Below are 13,833 nucleotides of genomic sequence, written 5' to 3'. Positions count from 1 at the left end.
GAATGTTTGCTGTGTGTACCTGTTTAGCCTGTTGTCTCAGGGTGTCGTCTCCAGTTGAATGTTTGCTGTGTGTACCTGTTTAGCCTGTTGTCTCAGGGTGTCGTCTCCAGTTGAATGTTTGCTGTGTGTACCTGTTTAGCCTGTTGTCTCAGGGTGTCGTCTACAGTCTCCAGTTGAATGTTTGCTGTGTGTACCTGTTTAGCCTGTTGTCTCAGGGTGTCGTCTACAGTCTCCAGTTGAATGTTCTTCCACTCAGCAGCGATACAGCGGAACACGTCAGCTCCTCCATTCAACACCTGACACACGTTCAGACAAGGTCAGATAAAAGTAGAGTCACCAAGCTCTCTCTCTCTCTCTGTGTGTGTGTGTGTGTGTGTGTGTGTGTGTGTGTGTGTGTGTGTGTGTGTGTGTGTGTGTGTGTGTGTGTGTGTGTGTGTGTGTGTGTGTGTGTGTGTGTGTGTGTGTGTGTGTGTGTGTGTGTGTGTGTGTGTGTGTGTGTGTGTGTGTGTGTGTGTGTGTGTGTGTGTGTGTGTGTGTGTGACCTGTAGCAGACGTCTGTCCTTAGAGAGGTGAGCCAACACTCTGAGCTCCAACTGGGAATAATCTGCTGCTAATACCATCCCTCCTGGAGAGAGAGGAGAGGAGGGAGAGAGAGAAGGAGAGGTGGGGTAAGGAGAGAGGGGGGGTAAGGAGGGAGAGAGAAGGGGGGTAAGGAGGGAGATGGTTTGAGGGAGAAAGAGAGAGGGGAGAGAGAGAGGGGGGGGGAGAGGAGGGGGGAAGTAAGGAGAGAGAGAGGAGGGAGGGTAAGGAGGGAGAGAGAGGGGGGGTAAGGAGGGAGAGAGAGGGGGGAAGTAAGGAGAGAGAGAGGGAGAAGGGAGAGGGAGGGTATAGAGGGGAGAGGGAGAGGGTTTGAGGGAGAAAGAGAGAGGGGGGAAGTAAGGAGGGAGAGAGAGGGGGGAAGTAAGGAGAGAGGGGGGGGAGAGGAGGGAGGGTAAGGAGGGAGAGAGAGGGGGGAAGTAAGGAGGGAGAGAGAGGGGGGAAGTAAGGAGAGAGAGAGGGAGAAGGGAGAGGGGGGAGGGAGAAAGAGAAGCATACCAATTAGGATCTGGCTAAAAATACTTGAACCAGTTATAGAACCCATTGCCCTTTATGGTTGTGAGGTCTGGGGTCCGCTCACCAACTAAGAATTCACAAAATGAGACAAACACCAAATTGAGACTGCATGCAGAATTCTGCAAAAATATCCTCCGTGTACAACGTAGAACACCAAATAATGCAGAGCAGAATTAGGCCGATACCCGCTATGTTCCCGTCCTATGTGGCTCAGTCGGTAGAGCATGGAGCTTACACATCAAGGGTTGTGGGTTCAACTCCCGCTGGGGTTGCCATTTGTAAAATGTATACACGCATGACTGTTAATCACTTTGGATGAAAGCGTCTGACACACACAGGTAGGGTTGGATAGAGGGCCCTCTAGCATGGGCAGCACCATTTTGAAGTAGTCAACTGGATCACAGAAATATTGCAGCTATTCAATACAACGTCATTAATCCCCGAGGGGCAATTCGTTCAGGGATGACAGGGTGCTCAAACAGGACAGACAGACAGACAGACAGACAGGCAGGCAGGCAGACAGGTAGGCAGACAGGCAGTCATAGACTCTCTGTGGCCTGTCTGACATGGTACCATTAGTATAGACTCTCTGTGGCCTGTCTGACATGGTACCATTAGTATAGACTCTCTGTGGCCTGTCAGACATGGTACCATTAGTATAGACTCTCTGTGGCCTGTCAGACATGGTACCATTAGTATAGACTCTCTGTGGCCTGTCTGACCTGGTACCATTAGTATAGACTCTCTGTGGCCTGTCTGACATGGTACCATTAGTATAGACTCTCTGTGGCCTGTCTGACCTGGTACCATTAGTATAGACTCTCTGTGGCCTGTCTGACATGGTACCATTAGTATAGACTCTCTGTGGCCTGTCAGACATGGTACCATTAGTATAGACTCTCTGTGGCCTGTCAGACATGGTACCATTAGTATAGACTCTCTGTGGCCTGTCTGACCTGGTACCATTAGTATAGACTCTCTGTGGCCTGTCTGACATGGTACCATTAGTATAGACTCTCTGTGGCCTGTCTGACCTGGTACCATTAGTATAGACTCTCTGTGGCCTGTCAGACATGGTACCATTAGTATAGACTCTCTGTGGCCTGTCTGACATGGTACCATTAGTATAGACTCTCTGTGGCCTGTCAGACATGGTACCATTAGTATAGACTCTCTGTGGCCTGTCTGACATGGTACCATTAGTATAGACTCTCTGTGGCCTGTCTGACCTGGTACCATTAGTATAGACTCTCTGTGGCCTGTCTGACATGGTACCATTAGTATAGACTCTCTGTGGCCTGTCTGACCTGGTACCATTAGTATAGACTCTCTGTGGCCTGTCTGACATGGTACCATTAGTATAGACTCTCTGTGGCCTGTCTGACATGGTACCATTAGTATAGACTCTCTGTGGCCTGTCTGACATGGTACCATTAGTATAGACTCTCTGTGACCTGTCTGACCTGGTACCATTAGTATAGACTCTCTGTGTCCTGTCTGACCTGGTACCATTAGTATAGACTCTCTGTGTCCTGTCTGACCTGGTACCATTAGTATAGACTCTCTGTGACCTGTCTGACCTGGTACCATTAGTATAGACTCTCTGTGTCCTGTCTGACCTGGTACCATTAGTATAGACTCTCTGTGTCCTGTCAGACATGGTACCATTAGTATAGACTCTCTGTGTCCTGTCTGACCTGGTACCATTAGTATAGACTCTCTCTGTGGCCTGTCTGACCTGGTACCATTAGTATAGACTCTCTGTGACCTGTCTGACCTGGTACCATTAGTATAGACTCTCTGTGTCCTGTCTGACCTGGTACCATTAGTATAGACTCTCTGTGGCCTGTGGCCTGTCTGACCTGGTACCATTAGTATAGACTCTCTGTGACCTGTCTGACATGGTACCATTAGTATAGACTCTCTGTTCCTGGCAGTTAAAAAATCCATAATCCATGAGATAAGGCCATGGTTGAGATTGAACTAGGATGGTTGAGATTGAACTAGGATGGTTGAGATTGAACTAGGATGGCTGAGATTGAACTAGGATGGCTGAGATTGAACTAGGATGGTTGAGATTGAACTAGGATGGCTGAGATTGAACTAGGATGGCTGAGATTGAACTAGGATGGCTGAGATTGAACTAGGATGGTTGAGATTGAACTAGGATGGTTGAGACTGAACTAGGATGGTTGAGACTGAACTAGGATGGTTGAGATTGAACTAGGATGGTTGAGATTGAACTAGGATGGTTGAGACTGAACTAGGATGGTTGAGATTGAACTAGGATGGCTGAGATTGAACTAGGATGGCTGAGACTGAACTAGGATGGTTGAGACTGAACTAGGATGGTTGAGATTGAACTAGGATGGCTGAGATTGAACTAGGATGGCTGAGACTGAACTAGGATGGTTGAGACTGAACTAGGATGGTTGAGATTGAACTAGGATGGCTGAGATTGAACTAGGATGGTTGAGACTGAACTAGGATGGCTGAGATTGAACTAGGATGGTTGAGACTGAACTAGGATGGCTGAGATTGAACTAGGATGGTTGAGACTGAACTAGGATGGCTGAGATTGAACTAGGATGGTTGAGACTGAACTAGGATGGCTGAGATTGAACTAGGATGGCTGAGATTGAACTAGGATGGTTGAGACTGAACTAGGATGGTTGAGACTGAACTAGGATGGTTGAGACTGAACTAGGATGGCTGAGATTGAACTAGGATGGTTGAGACTGAACTAGGATGGCTGAGATTGAACTAGGATGGCCGGCTGCATGGTGTTAAATGCAGATGAGATGGAGATGAGCTCTCTAGTACATCTCTATGGTGTTAGGGGGAGGAGTTACCTGTGAAAGGTGTTAGGGGGAGGAGTTGTTACCTGTGAAAGGTGTTAGGGGGAGGAGTTGTTACCTGTGAAAGGTGTTAGGGGGAGGAGTTACCTGTGAAAGGTGTTAGGGGGAGGAGTTGTTACCTGTGAAAGGTGTTAGGGGGAGGAGTTACCTGTGAAAGGTGTTAGGGGGAGGAGTTACCTGTGAAATGTGTTAGGGGGAGGAGTTACCTGTGAAAGGTGTTAGGGGGAGGAGTTACCTGTGAAAGGTGTTAGGGGGAGGAGTTACCTGTGAAAGGTGTTAGGGGGAGGAGTTACCTGTGAAAGGTGTTAGGGGGAGGAGTTACCTGTGAAAGGTGTTAGGGGGAGGAGTTACCTGTGAAAGGTGTTAGGGGGAGGAGTTACCTGTGAAAGGTGTTAGGTGGAGGCGTTACCTGTGAAAGGTGTTAGGTGGAGGCGTTACCTGTGAAAGGTGTTAGGGGGAGGAGTTACCTGTGAAAGGTGTTAGGTGGAGACGTTACCTGTGAAAGGTGTTAGGGGGAGGAGTTACCTGTGAAAGGTGTTAGGGGGAGGAGTTACCTGTGAAAGGTGTTAGGGGGAGGGGTTACCTGTGAAAGGTGTTAGGGGGAGGAGTTACCTGTGAAAGGTGTTGGGGGGAGGAGTTACCTGTGAAAGGTGTTAGGGGAGGAGTTACCTGTGAAAGGTACAAAGGCGTGTCTCATGCTGACGGAGAAGGCCACGCCCCCTTCAGGAGGAGGAGGTCTGATCAGCCTGGAGCGGCCGCGACTGAGAACGAAGAACACATATTTAGGCACGGAACATCATTCGCTTATTCTGTGGATTGTTTTTAAGCACCCAAAATTTAGCAAACAGCACCGTTTTAGCCTACGGCCGGAGTATCTTGTATTGAGCCTGAATGGACATGTCATTGGGTGAGTCAGTGAATGGACATATCATTGGGTGAGTCAGTGAGTGGACATATCATTGGGTGAGTCAGTGAGTGGACATATCATTGGGTGAGTCAGAGAGTGGACATATCATTGGGTGAGTCAGAGAGTGGACATATCATTGGGTGAGTCAGTGAATGGACATATCATTGGGTGAGTCAGTGAGTGGACATATCATTGGGTGAGTCAGTGAGTGGACATGTCATTGGGTGAGTCAGTGAGTGGACAAATCATTGGGTGAGTCAGTGAGTGGACAAATCATTGGGTGAGTCAGAGAGTGGACATATCATTGGGTGAGTCAGTGAGTGGACATATCATTGGGTGAGTCAGTGAGTGGACATGTCATTGGGTGAGTCAGTGAGTGGACAAATCATTGGGTGAGTCAGTGAGTGGACATATCATTGGGTGAGTCAGTGAGTGGACAAATCATTGGGTGAGTCAGAGAGTGGACATATCATTGGGTGAGTCAGAGAGTGGACATATCATTGGGTGAGTCAGAGAGTGGACATGTCATTGGGTGAGTCAGTGAGTGGACATGTCATTGGGTGAGTCAGAGAGTGGACATATCATTGGGTGAGTCAGTGAGTGGACATATCATTGGGTGAGTCAGAGAGTGGACAAATCATTGGGTGAGTCAGAGAGTGGACATGTCATTGGGTGAGTCAGAGAGTGGACATGTCATTGGGTGAGTCAGTGAGTGGACATGTCATTGGGTGAGTCAGAGAGTGGACATATCATTGGGTGAGTCAGTGAGTGGACATATCATTGGGTGAGTCAGAGAGTGGACAAATCATTGGGTGAGTCAGAGAGTGGACATATCATTGGGTGAGTCAGAGAGTGGACATATCATTGGGTGAGTCAGTGAGTGGACATATCATTGGGTGAGTCAGAGAGTGGACAAATCATTGGGTGAGTCAGAGAGTGGACATATCATTGGGTGAGTCAGAGAGTGGACATATCATTGGGTGAGTCAGAGAGTGGACATATCATTGGGTGAGTCAGTGAGTGGACATATCATTGGGTGAGTCAGAGAGTGGACATGTCATTGGGTGAGTCAGAGAGTGGACATGTCATTGGGTGAGTCAGTGAGTGGACATGTCATTGGGTGAGTCAGAGAGTGGACATATCATTGGGTGAGTCAGAGAGTGGACATGTCATTGGGTGAGTCAGAGAGTGGACAAATCATTGGGTGAGTCAGAGAGTGGACATATCATTGGGTGAGTCAGAGAGTGGACATATCATTGGGTGAGTCAGTGAGTGGACATATCATTGGGTGAGTCAGAGAGTGGACAAATCATTGGGTGAGTCAGAGAGTGGACATATCATTGGGTGAGTCAGAGAGTGGACATATCATTGGGTGAGTCAGAGAGTGGACATATCATTGGGTGAGTCAGTGAGTGGACATATCATTGGGTGAGTCAGAGAGTGGACATGTCATTGGGTGAGTCAGAGAGTGGACATGTCATTGGGTGAGTCAGTGAGTGGACAAATCATTGGGTGAGTCAGAGAGTGGACATGTCATTGGGTGAGTCAGAGAGTGGACATGTCATTGGGTGAGTCAGTGAGTGGACATATCATTGGGTGAGTCAGAGAGTGGACATGTCATTGGGTGAGTCAGAGAGTGGACATATCATTGGGTGAGTCAGAGAGTGGACATATCATTGGGTGAGTCAGAGAGTGGACATATCATTGGGTGAGTCAGAGAGTGGACATATCATTGGGTGAGTCAGAGAGTGGACATGTCATTGGGTGAGTCAGTGAGTGGACATATCATTGGGTGAGTCAGTGAGTGGACATATCATTGGGTGAGTCAGAGAGTGGACATATCATTGGGTGAGTCAGAGAGTGGACATGTCATTGGGTGAGTCAGTGAGTGGACATATCATTGGGTGAGTCAGTGAGTGGACAAATCATTGGGTGAGTCAGAGAGTGGACATATCATTGGGTGAGTCAGTGAGTGGACATGTCATTGGGTGAGTCAGAGAGTGGACATATCATTGGGTGAGTCAGAGAGTGGACATGTCATTGGGTGAGTCAGAGAGTGGACATATCATTGGGTGAGTCAGTGAGTGGACAAATCATTGGGTGAGTCAGAGAGTGGACATATCATTGGGTGAGTCAGAGAGTGGACATATCATTGGGTGAGTCAGAGAGTGGACATGTCATTGGGTGAGTCAGTGAGTGGACAAATCATTGGGTGAGTCAGTGAGTGGACATATCATTGGGTGAGTCAGTGAGTGGACAAATCATTGGGTGAGTCAGAGAGTGGACATGTCATTGGGTGAGTCAGTGAATGGACATATCATTGGGTGAGTCAGTGAATGGACATATCATTGGGTGAGTCAGTGAATGGACATATCATTGGGTGAGTCAGTGAGTGGACATATCATTGGGTGAGTCAGAGAGTGGACATATCATTGGGTGAGTCAGTGAGTGGACATGTCATTGGGTGAGTCAGAGAGTGGACATATCATTGGGTGAGTCAGAGAGTGGACATATCATTGGGTGAGTCAGTGAGTGGACAAATCATTGGGTGAGTCAGTGAGTGGACATATCATTGGGTGAGTCAGTGAGTGGACATGTCATTGGGTGAGTCAGTGAGTGGACATGTCATTGGGTGAGTCAGAGAGTGGACATGTCATTGGGTGAGTCAGTGAGTGGACATATCATTGGGTGAGTCAGTGAGTGGACATGTCATTGGGTGAGTCAGAGAGTGGACATGTCATTGGGTGAGTCAGAGAGTGGACATGTCATTGGGTGAGTCAGAGAGTGGACATGTCATTGGGTGAGTCAGAGAGTGGACATGTCATTGGGTGAGTCAGAGAGTGGACATATCATTGGGTGAGTCAGTGAGTGGACATGTCATTGGGTGAGTCAGAGAGTGGACATATCATTGGGTGAGTCAGAGAGTGGACATATCATTGGGTGAGTCAGAGAGTGGACATATCATTGGGTGAGTCAGAGAGTGGACATGTCATTGGGTGAGTCAGAGAGTGGACATATCATTGGGTGAGTCAGAGAGTGGACATGTCATTGGGTGAGTCAGTGAATGGACATATCATTGGGTGAGTCAGAGAGTGGACATATCATTGGGTGAGTCAGAGAGTGGACATGTCATTGGGTGAGTCAGAGAGTGGACATATCATTGGGTGAGTCAGAGAGTGGACATGTCATTGGGTGAGTCAGAGAGTGGACATATCATTGGGTGAGTCAGAGAGTGGACATGTCATTGGGTGAGTCAGTGAGTGGACATGTCATTGGGTGAGTCAGTGGGCTATCCATAAATTATAAAACAAGAAAATTGTGCTTTTTGCTTAATATTAAGGAATTTGAAATGATTTATACTTTTAATTTTGATACTTAAGTATATTTTATCAATTACATTTACAATTGATAGTTAAATATATTTAGAACAAAATACTTTTAGACTTTTACTCAAGTAGTATTTTACTGGGTAACTTTCACTTTTACTTGAATCATTTTCTATTAAAGGTATCATTACTTTTACTACTGTATGAGAATAGGGTACTTTTCCCACCCCTGGCTATTCCCACCCAGTCCGGCGGCCATCTTGTCAAGGTCAGGGTTAGTAGTTATATAGTTTAACAGTATAATAGATAGTTATTCCCACCCAGTCCGGCGGCCATCTTGTCAAGGTTAGGGTTAGTAGTTATATATAGTTTAACAGTATAATAGATAGTTATTCCCACCCAGTCCGGTGGCCATCTTGTCAAGGTTAGGGTTAGTAGTTGTATAGTTTAACAGTATAATAGATAGTTATTCCCACCCAGTCCGGCGGCCATCTTGTCAAGGTTAGGGTTAGTAGTTATAAATAGTTTAACAGTATAATAGATAGTTATTCCCACCCAGTCCGGCGGCCATCTTGTCAAAGTTAGGGTTAGTAGTTGTATAGTTTAACAGTATAATAGATAGTTATTCCCACCCAGTCCGGCGGCCATCTTGTCAAGGTTAGGGTTAGTAGTTATAAATAGTTTAACAGTATAATAGATAGTTATTCCCACCCAGTCCGGCGGCCATCTTGTCAAAGTTAGGGTTAGTAGTTGTATAGTTTAACAGTATAATAGATAGTTATTCCCACCCAGTCCGGCGGCCATCTTGTCAAGGTTAGGGTTAGTAGTTATATATAGTTTAACAGTATAATAGATAGTTATTCCCACCCAGTCCGGCGGCCATCTTGTCATGGTTAGGGTTAGTAGTTATATAGTTTAACAGGATAATAGATAATTATTCCCACCCAGTCCGGCGGCCATCTTGTCAAGGTTAGGGTTAGTAGTTATATATAGTTATTCCAACCCTGTCCGGCGTCCATCTTGTGAGGGCGGGCTCTCCTCCACCACAGAGGCCATCTGGATCTCAAAGTCCTTCGGAACGTTCTGGATGTTTGGCTCTGTGAAGCTCACTCTGCCTGTGCACAGACAGACACGCAGACAGACACGCAGACAGACACGAATCCATCACAACATACACAAGCAGACTGATGTATAAATTATCAGTGTGTGTCTACATTACATTACACTACACTCAGTACATTCATCTACAGACAGCTAGGTGGGACAACCACATATCACAGTCATAGTCAGTACATTCATCTTCAGATAGCTAGGTGAGACAACCACATATCACAGTCATAGTCAGTACATTCATCTACAGATAGCTAGGTGGGACAACCACATATCACAGTCATAGTCAGTACATTCATCTACAGATAGCTAGGTGGGACAACCACATATCACAGTCATAGTCAGTACATTCATCTACAGATAGCTAGGTGGGACAACCACATATCACAGTCATAGTCAGTACATTCATCTACAGATAGCTAGGTGGGACAACCACATATCACAGTCATAGTCAGTACATTCATCTACAGATAGCTGGGTGAGACAACCACATATCACAGTCAGTCAATACATTCATCTACAGATAGCTAGGTGGGACAACCACATATCACAGTCATAGTCAGTACATTCATCTTCAGATAGCTAGGTGGGACAACCACATATCACAGTCATAGTCAGTACATTCATCTTCAGATAGCTAGGTGGGACAACCACATATCACAGTCATAGTCAGTACATTCATCTACAGATAGCTAGGTGGGACAACCACATATCACAGTCATAGTCAGTACATTCATCTACAGATAGCTAGGTGAGACAACCACATATCTCAGTCATAGTCAGTACATTCATCTACAGATAGCTAGGTGGGACAACCACATATCACAGTCATAGTCAGTACATTCATCTTCAGATAGCTAGGTGAGACAACCACATATCACAGTCATAGTCAGTACATTCATCAGATAGCTAGGTGAGACAACCACATATCACAGTCATAGTCAGTACATTAATCTACAGATAGCTAGGTGGGACAACCACATATCACAGTCATAGTCAGTACATTCATCTTCAGATAGCTAGGTGAGACAACCACATCTCACAGTCATAGTCAGTACATTCATCTACAGATAGCTAGGTGAGACAACCACATCTCACAGTCATAGTCAGTACATTCATCTACAGATAGCTAGGTGGGACAACCACATATCACAGTCATAGTCAGTACATTCATCTTCAGATAGCTAGGTGAGACAACCACATATCACAGTCATAGTCAGTACATTCATCAGATAGCTAGGTGAGACAACCACATATCACAGTCATAGTCAGTACATTCATCAGATAGCTAGGTGAGACAACCACATATCACAGTCATAGTCAGTACATTCATCTACAGATAGCTAGGTGAGACAACCACATATCACAGTCATAGTCAGTACATTCATCTTCAGATAGCTAGGTGGGACAACCACATCTCACAGTCATAGTCAGTACATTCATCTACAGATAGCTAGGTGAGACAACCACATATCACAGTCATAGTCAGTACATTCATCTTCAGATAGCTAGGTGAGACAACCACATATCACAGTCATAGTCAGTACATTCATCTTCAGATAGCTAGGTGAGACAACCACATATCACAGTCATAGTCAGTACATTCATCTACAGATAGCTAGGTGGGACAACCACATATCACAGTCATAGTCAGTACATTCATCTACAGATAGCTAGGTGGGACAACCACATCTCACAGTCATAGTCAGTACATTCATCTTCAGATAGCTAGGTGAGACAACCACATATCACAGTCATAGTCAGTACATTCATCAGATAGCTAGGTGGGACAACCACATATCACAGTCATAGTCAGTACATTCATCTACAGATAGCTAGGTGAGACAACCACATGTAGCAGTGTGTGTGTTACCTGTAGCAGTGTGTGTGTTACCTGTAGCAGTGTGTGTGTTACCTGTAGCAGTGTGTGTGTTACCTGTAGCAGTGTGTGTGTTACCTGTAGCAGTGTGTGTGTTACCTGTAGCAGTGTGTGTGTTACCTGTAGCAGTGTGTGTGTTACCTGTAGCAGTGTGTGTGTTACCTGTAGCAGTGTGTGTGTTACCTGTAGCAGTGTGTGTGTTACCTGTAGCAGTGTGTGTGTTACCTGTAGCAGTGTGTGTGTTACCTGTAGCAGTGTGTGTGTTACCTGTAGCAGTGTGTGTGTTACCTGTAGCAGTGTGTTACCTGTAGCAGTGTGTTACCTGTAGCAGTGTGTGTGTTACCTGTAGCAGTGTGTGTGTTACCTGTAGCAGTGTGTTACCTGTAGCAGTGTGTGTGTTACCTGTAGCAGTGTGTGTGTTACCTGTAGCAGTGTGTTACCTGTAGCAGTGTGTTACCTGTAGCAGTGTGTGTGTTACCTGTAGCAGTGTGTTACCTGTAGCAGTGTGTGTGTTACCTGTAGCAGTGTGTGTGTTACCTGTAGCAGTGTGTGTGTTACCTGTAGCAGTGTGTGTGTTACCTGTAGCAGTGTGTGTGTTACCTGTATCAGTGTGTTACCTGTAGCAGTGTGTGTGTTACCTGTAGCTGTGTGTGTCTGGGAGATAGGGTGTATTCTATCCATAACCAGCAGGGGGTGATGTCGTTTCTCTCTCTGCAGGGGAAACACCACCGTTGTCAAGGCGTGGGTGATCCTCCTCCACTCCAGAATCACCCCCGGCAACGGGTGGAGGGAACTGAGCTTCTCCAGGATGTCCTGATGATGTCACCTTTTATTCACATATGATGTCACAGAGCAGGGCCAATAACTTCACTGTGTGTGTGTCTGTGTTACCTTGGTGGTACTGAACGGTTTCCCCAACCCGGCGCATCCTGTTCCTCGCCTGCTGTACCCCAGGGTCTTCTTACCCCTCCCCCCGCTCAAATCACAGCCAGGAGGCAGACGCAGCTCACGGAACAACACCTGATACACACACAAAGACAGACACCCACACAGACAGACACCCAGACAGACAGGATGATGCAGAGCCTTAGAACAATAATGCAACAGAGATGTTGTGGTAACCTTGGTGATACCCTGAACACCTAGTCAAGACCTTGACGATACCCTGAACACCTAGTCAAGACCTTGACGATACCCTGAACACCTAGACATGACCTTGACGATACCCTCAACACCTAGTCAAGACCTTGGCGATACCCTGAACACCTAGTCAAGACCTTGACGATACCCTGAACACCTAGTCAAGACCTTGACGATACCCTGAACACCTAGTCAAGACCTTGACGATACCCTGAACACCTAGACATGACCTTGACGATACCCTGAACACCTAGTCAAGACCTTGGCGATACCCTCAACACCTAGTCAAGACCTTGGCGATACCCTGAACACCTAGTCAAGACCTTGACGATACCCTGAACACCTAGTCAAGACCTTGACGATACCCTGAACACCTAGTCAAGACCTTGACGATACCCTGAACACCTAGTCAAGACCTTGACGATACCCTCAACACCTAGTCAAGACCTTGACGATACCCTGAACACCTAGTCAAGACCTTGACGATACCCTGAACACCTAGTCAAGACCTTGACGATACCCTCAACACCTAGTCAAGACCTTGACGATACCCTCAACACCTAGTCAAGACCTTGGCGATACCCTCAACACCTAGTCAAGACCTTGACGATACCCTGAACACCTAGACATGACCTTGACAATACCCTCAACACCTAGTCAAGACCTTGGCGATACCCTGAACACCTAGTCAAGACCTTGACGATACCCTGAACACCTAGTCAAGACCTTGACGATACCCTGAACACCTAGTCAAGACCTTGACGATACCCTGAACACCTAGACATGACCTTGACGATAGTTGACCATTTTTTTATTTAACCTTTATTTAACTAGGCAAGTCAGTTAAGAACAAATTCTTATTTACAATGACGGCCTAGGAACAGTGGGTTAACTGCCTTGTTCAGGGGCAGAACGACAGATTTGTACCTTGTCAGCTCGGGGATTTGAACTTGCAACCTTTCGGTTACTAGTCCAACCACTAGGCTACCCTGCCGCCCCATGTCACACTAGTAACCCTGAACACCTAGTCAAGACCTTGACGATACCCTCAACACCTAGTCAAGACCTTGTTGATAGTTACAACAAATATATGAAATGTCTGGTGGTCCGGAGGTGGTTTTGGGGAAGTAGTGCCTTAGAACCCCACCTTCCCTACCTGTGCCACATCGTCGGGGCTAGTCAGAGAGAAGTTGTGTCCGGCAAGGCTGTAGGCCTGTGTCTCCAGAGCTGACAGCTTGGCCTGCATCACGTGTTTCTGCCTGTCACATTCCTCCCAGCTGAAGCCAATCCCATTCAGCTCTAGCAGCGCCAGGCACACCTGGGAACGCATCTCCACACTACGGAACACATCTACACACAGAGAGAGAGAGACAGAGAGAGAGAGAGAGAGAGAGAGAGAGAGAGAGAGAGAGAGAGAGAGAGAGAGAGAGAGAGAGAGACATAGACAGAGAGACAGAGAGAGAGAGAGAGAGAGACATAGACAGAGAGAGACATAGACAG

The 13,833-nt window shown here is 46.6% G+C and overlaps 1 protein-coding gene across 1 annotated transcript in view; it reads right to left on the bottom strand.

Annotated features, from left to right (window-relative positions):
• Positions 1-13,833, bottom strand: part of polq (polymerase (DNA directed), theta) — an 80,656-nt gene that overhangs the window by 13,689 nt on the left and 53,134 nt on the right. The window contains 7 exon segments of the mRNA XM_071363258.1: positions 195-296; positions 543-625; positions 4,641-4,732; positions 9,208-9,319; positions 11,832-12,006; positions 12,085-12,213; positions 13,490-13,683. Coding sequence (XP_071219359.1) covers positions 195-296; positions 543-625; positions 4,641-4,732; positions 9,208-9,319; positions 11,832-12,006; positions 12,085-12,213; positions 13,490-13,683 — 887 coding nt within the window.

This window comes from Salvelinus alpinus, chromosome 24, assembly GCF_045679555.1.
Source record: "Salvelinus alpinus chromosome 24, SLU_Salpinus.1, whole genome shotgun sequence".
Lineage (NCBI taxonomy): Eukaryota > Metazoa > Chordata > Actinopteri > Salmoniformes > Salmonidae > Salvelinus > Salvelinus alpinus.
Note: the sequence above shows the minus strand (reverse complement) of the source record. Positions and strands in the feature narration are given on the sequence as shown.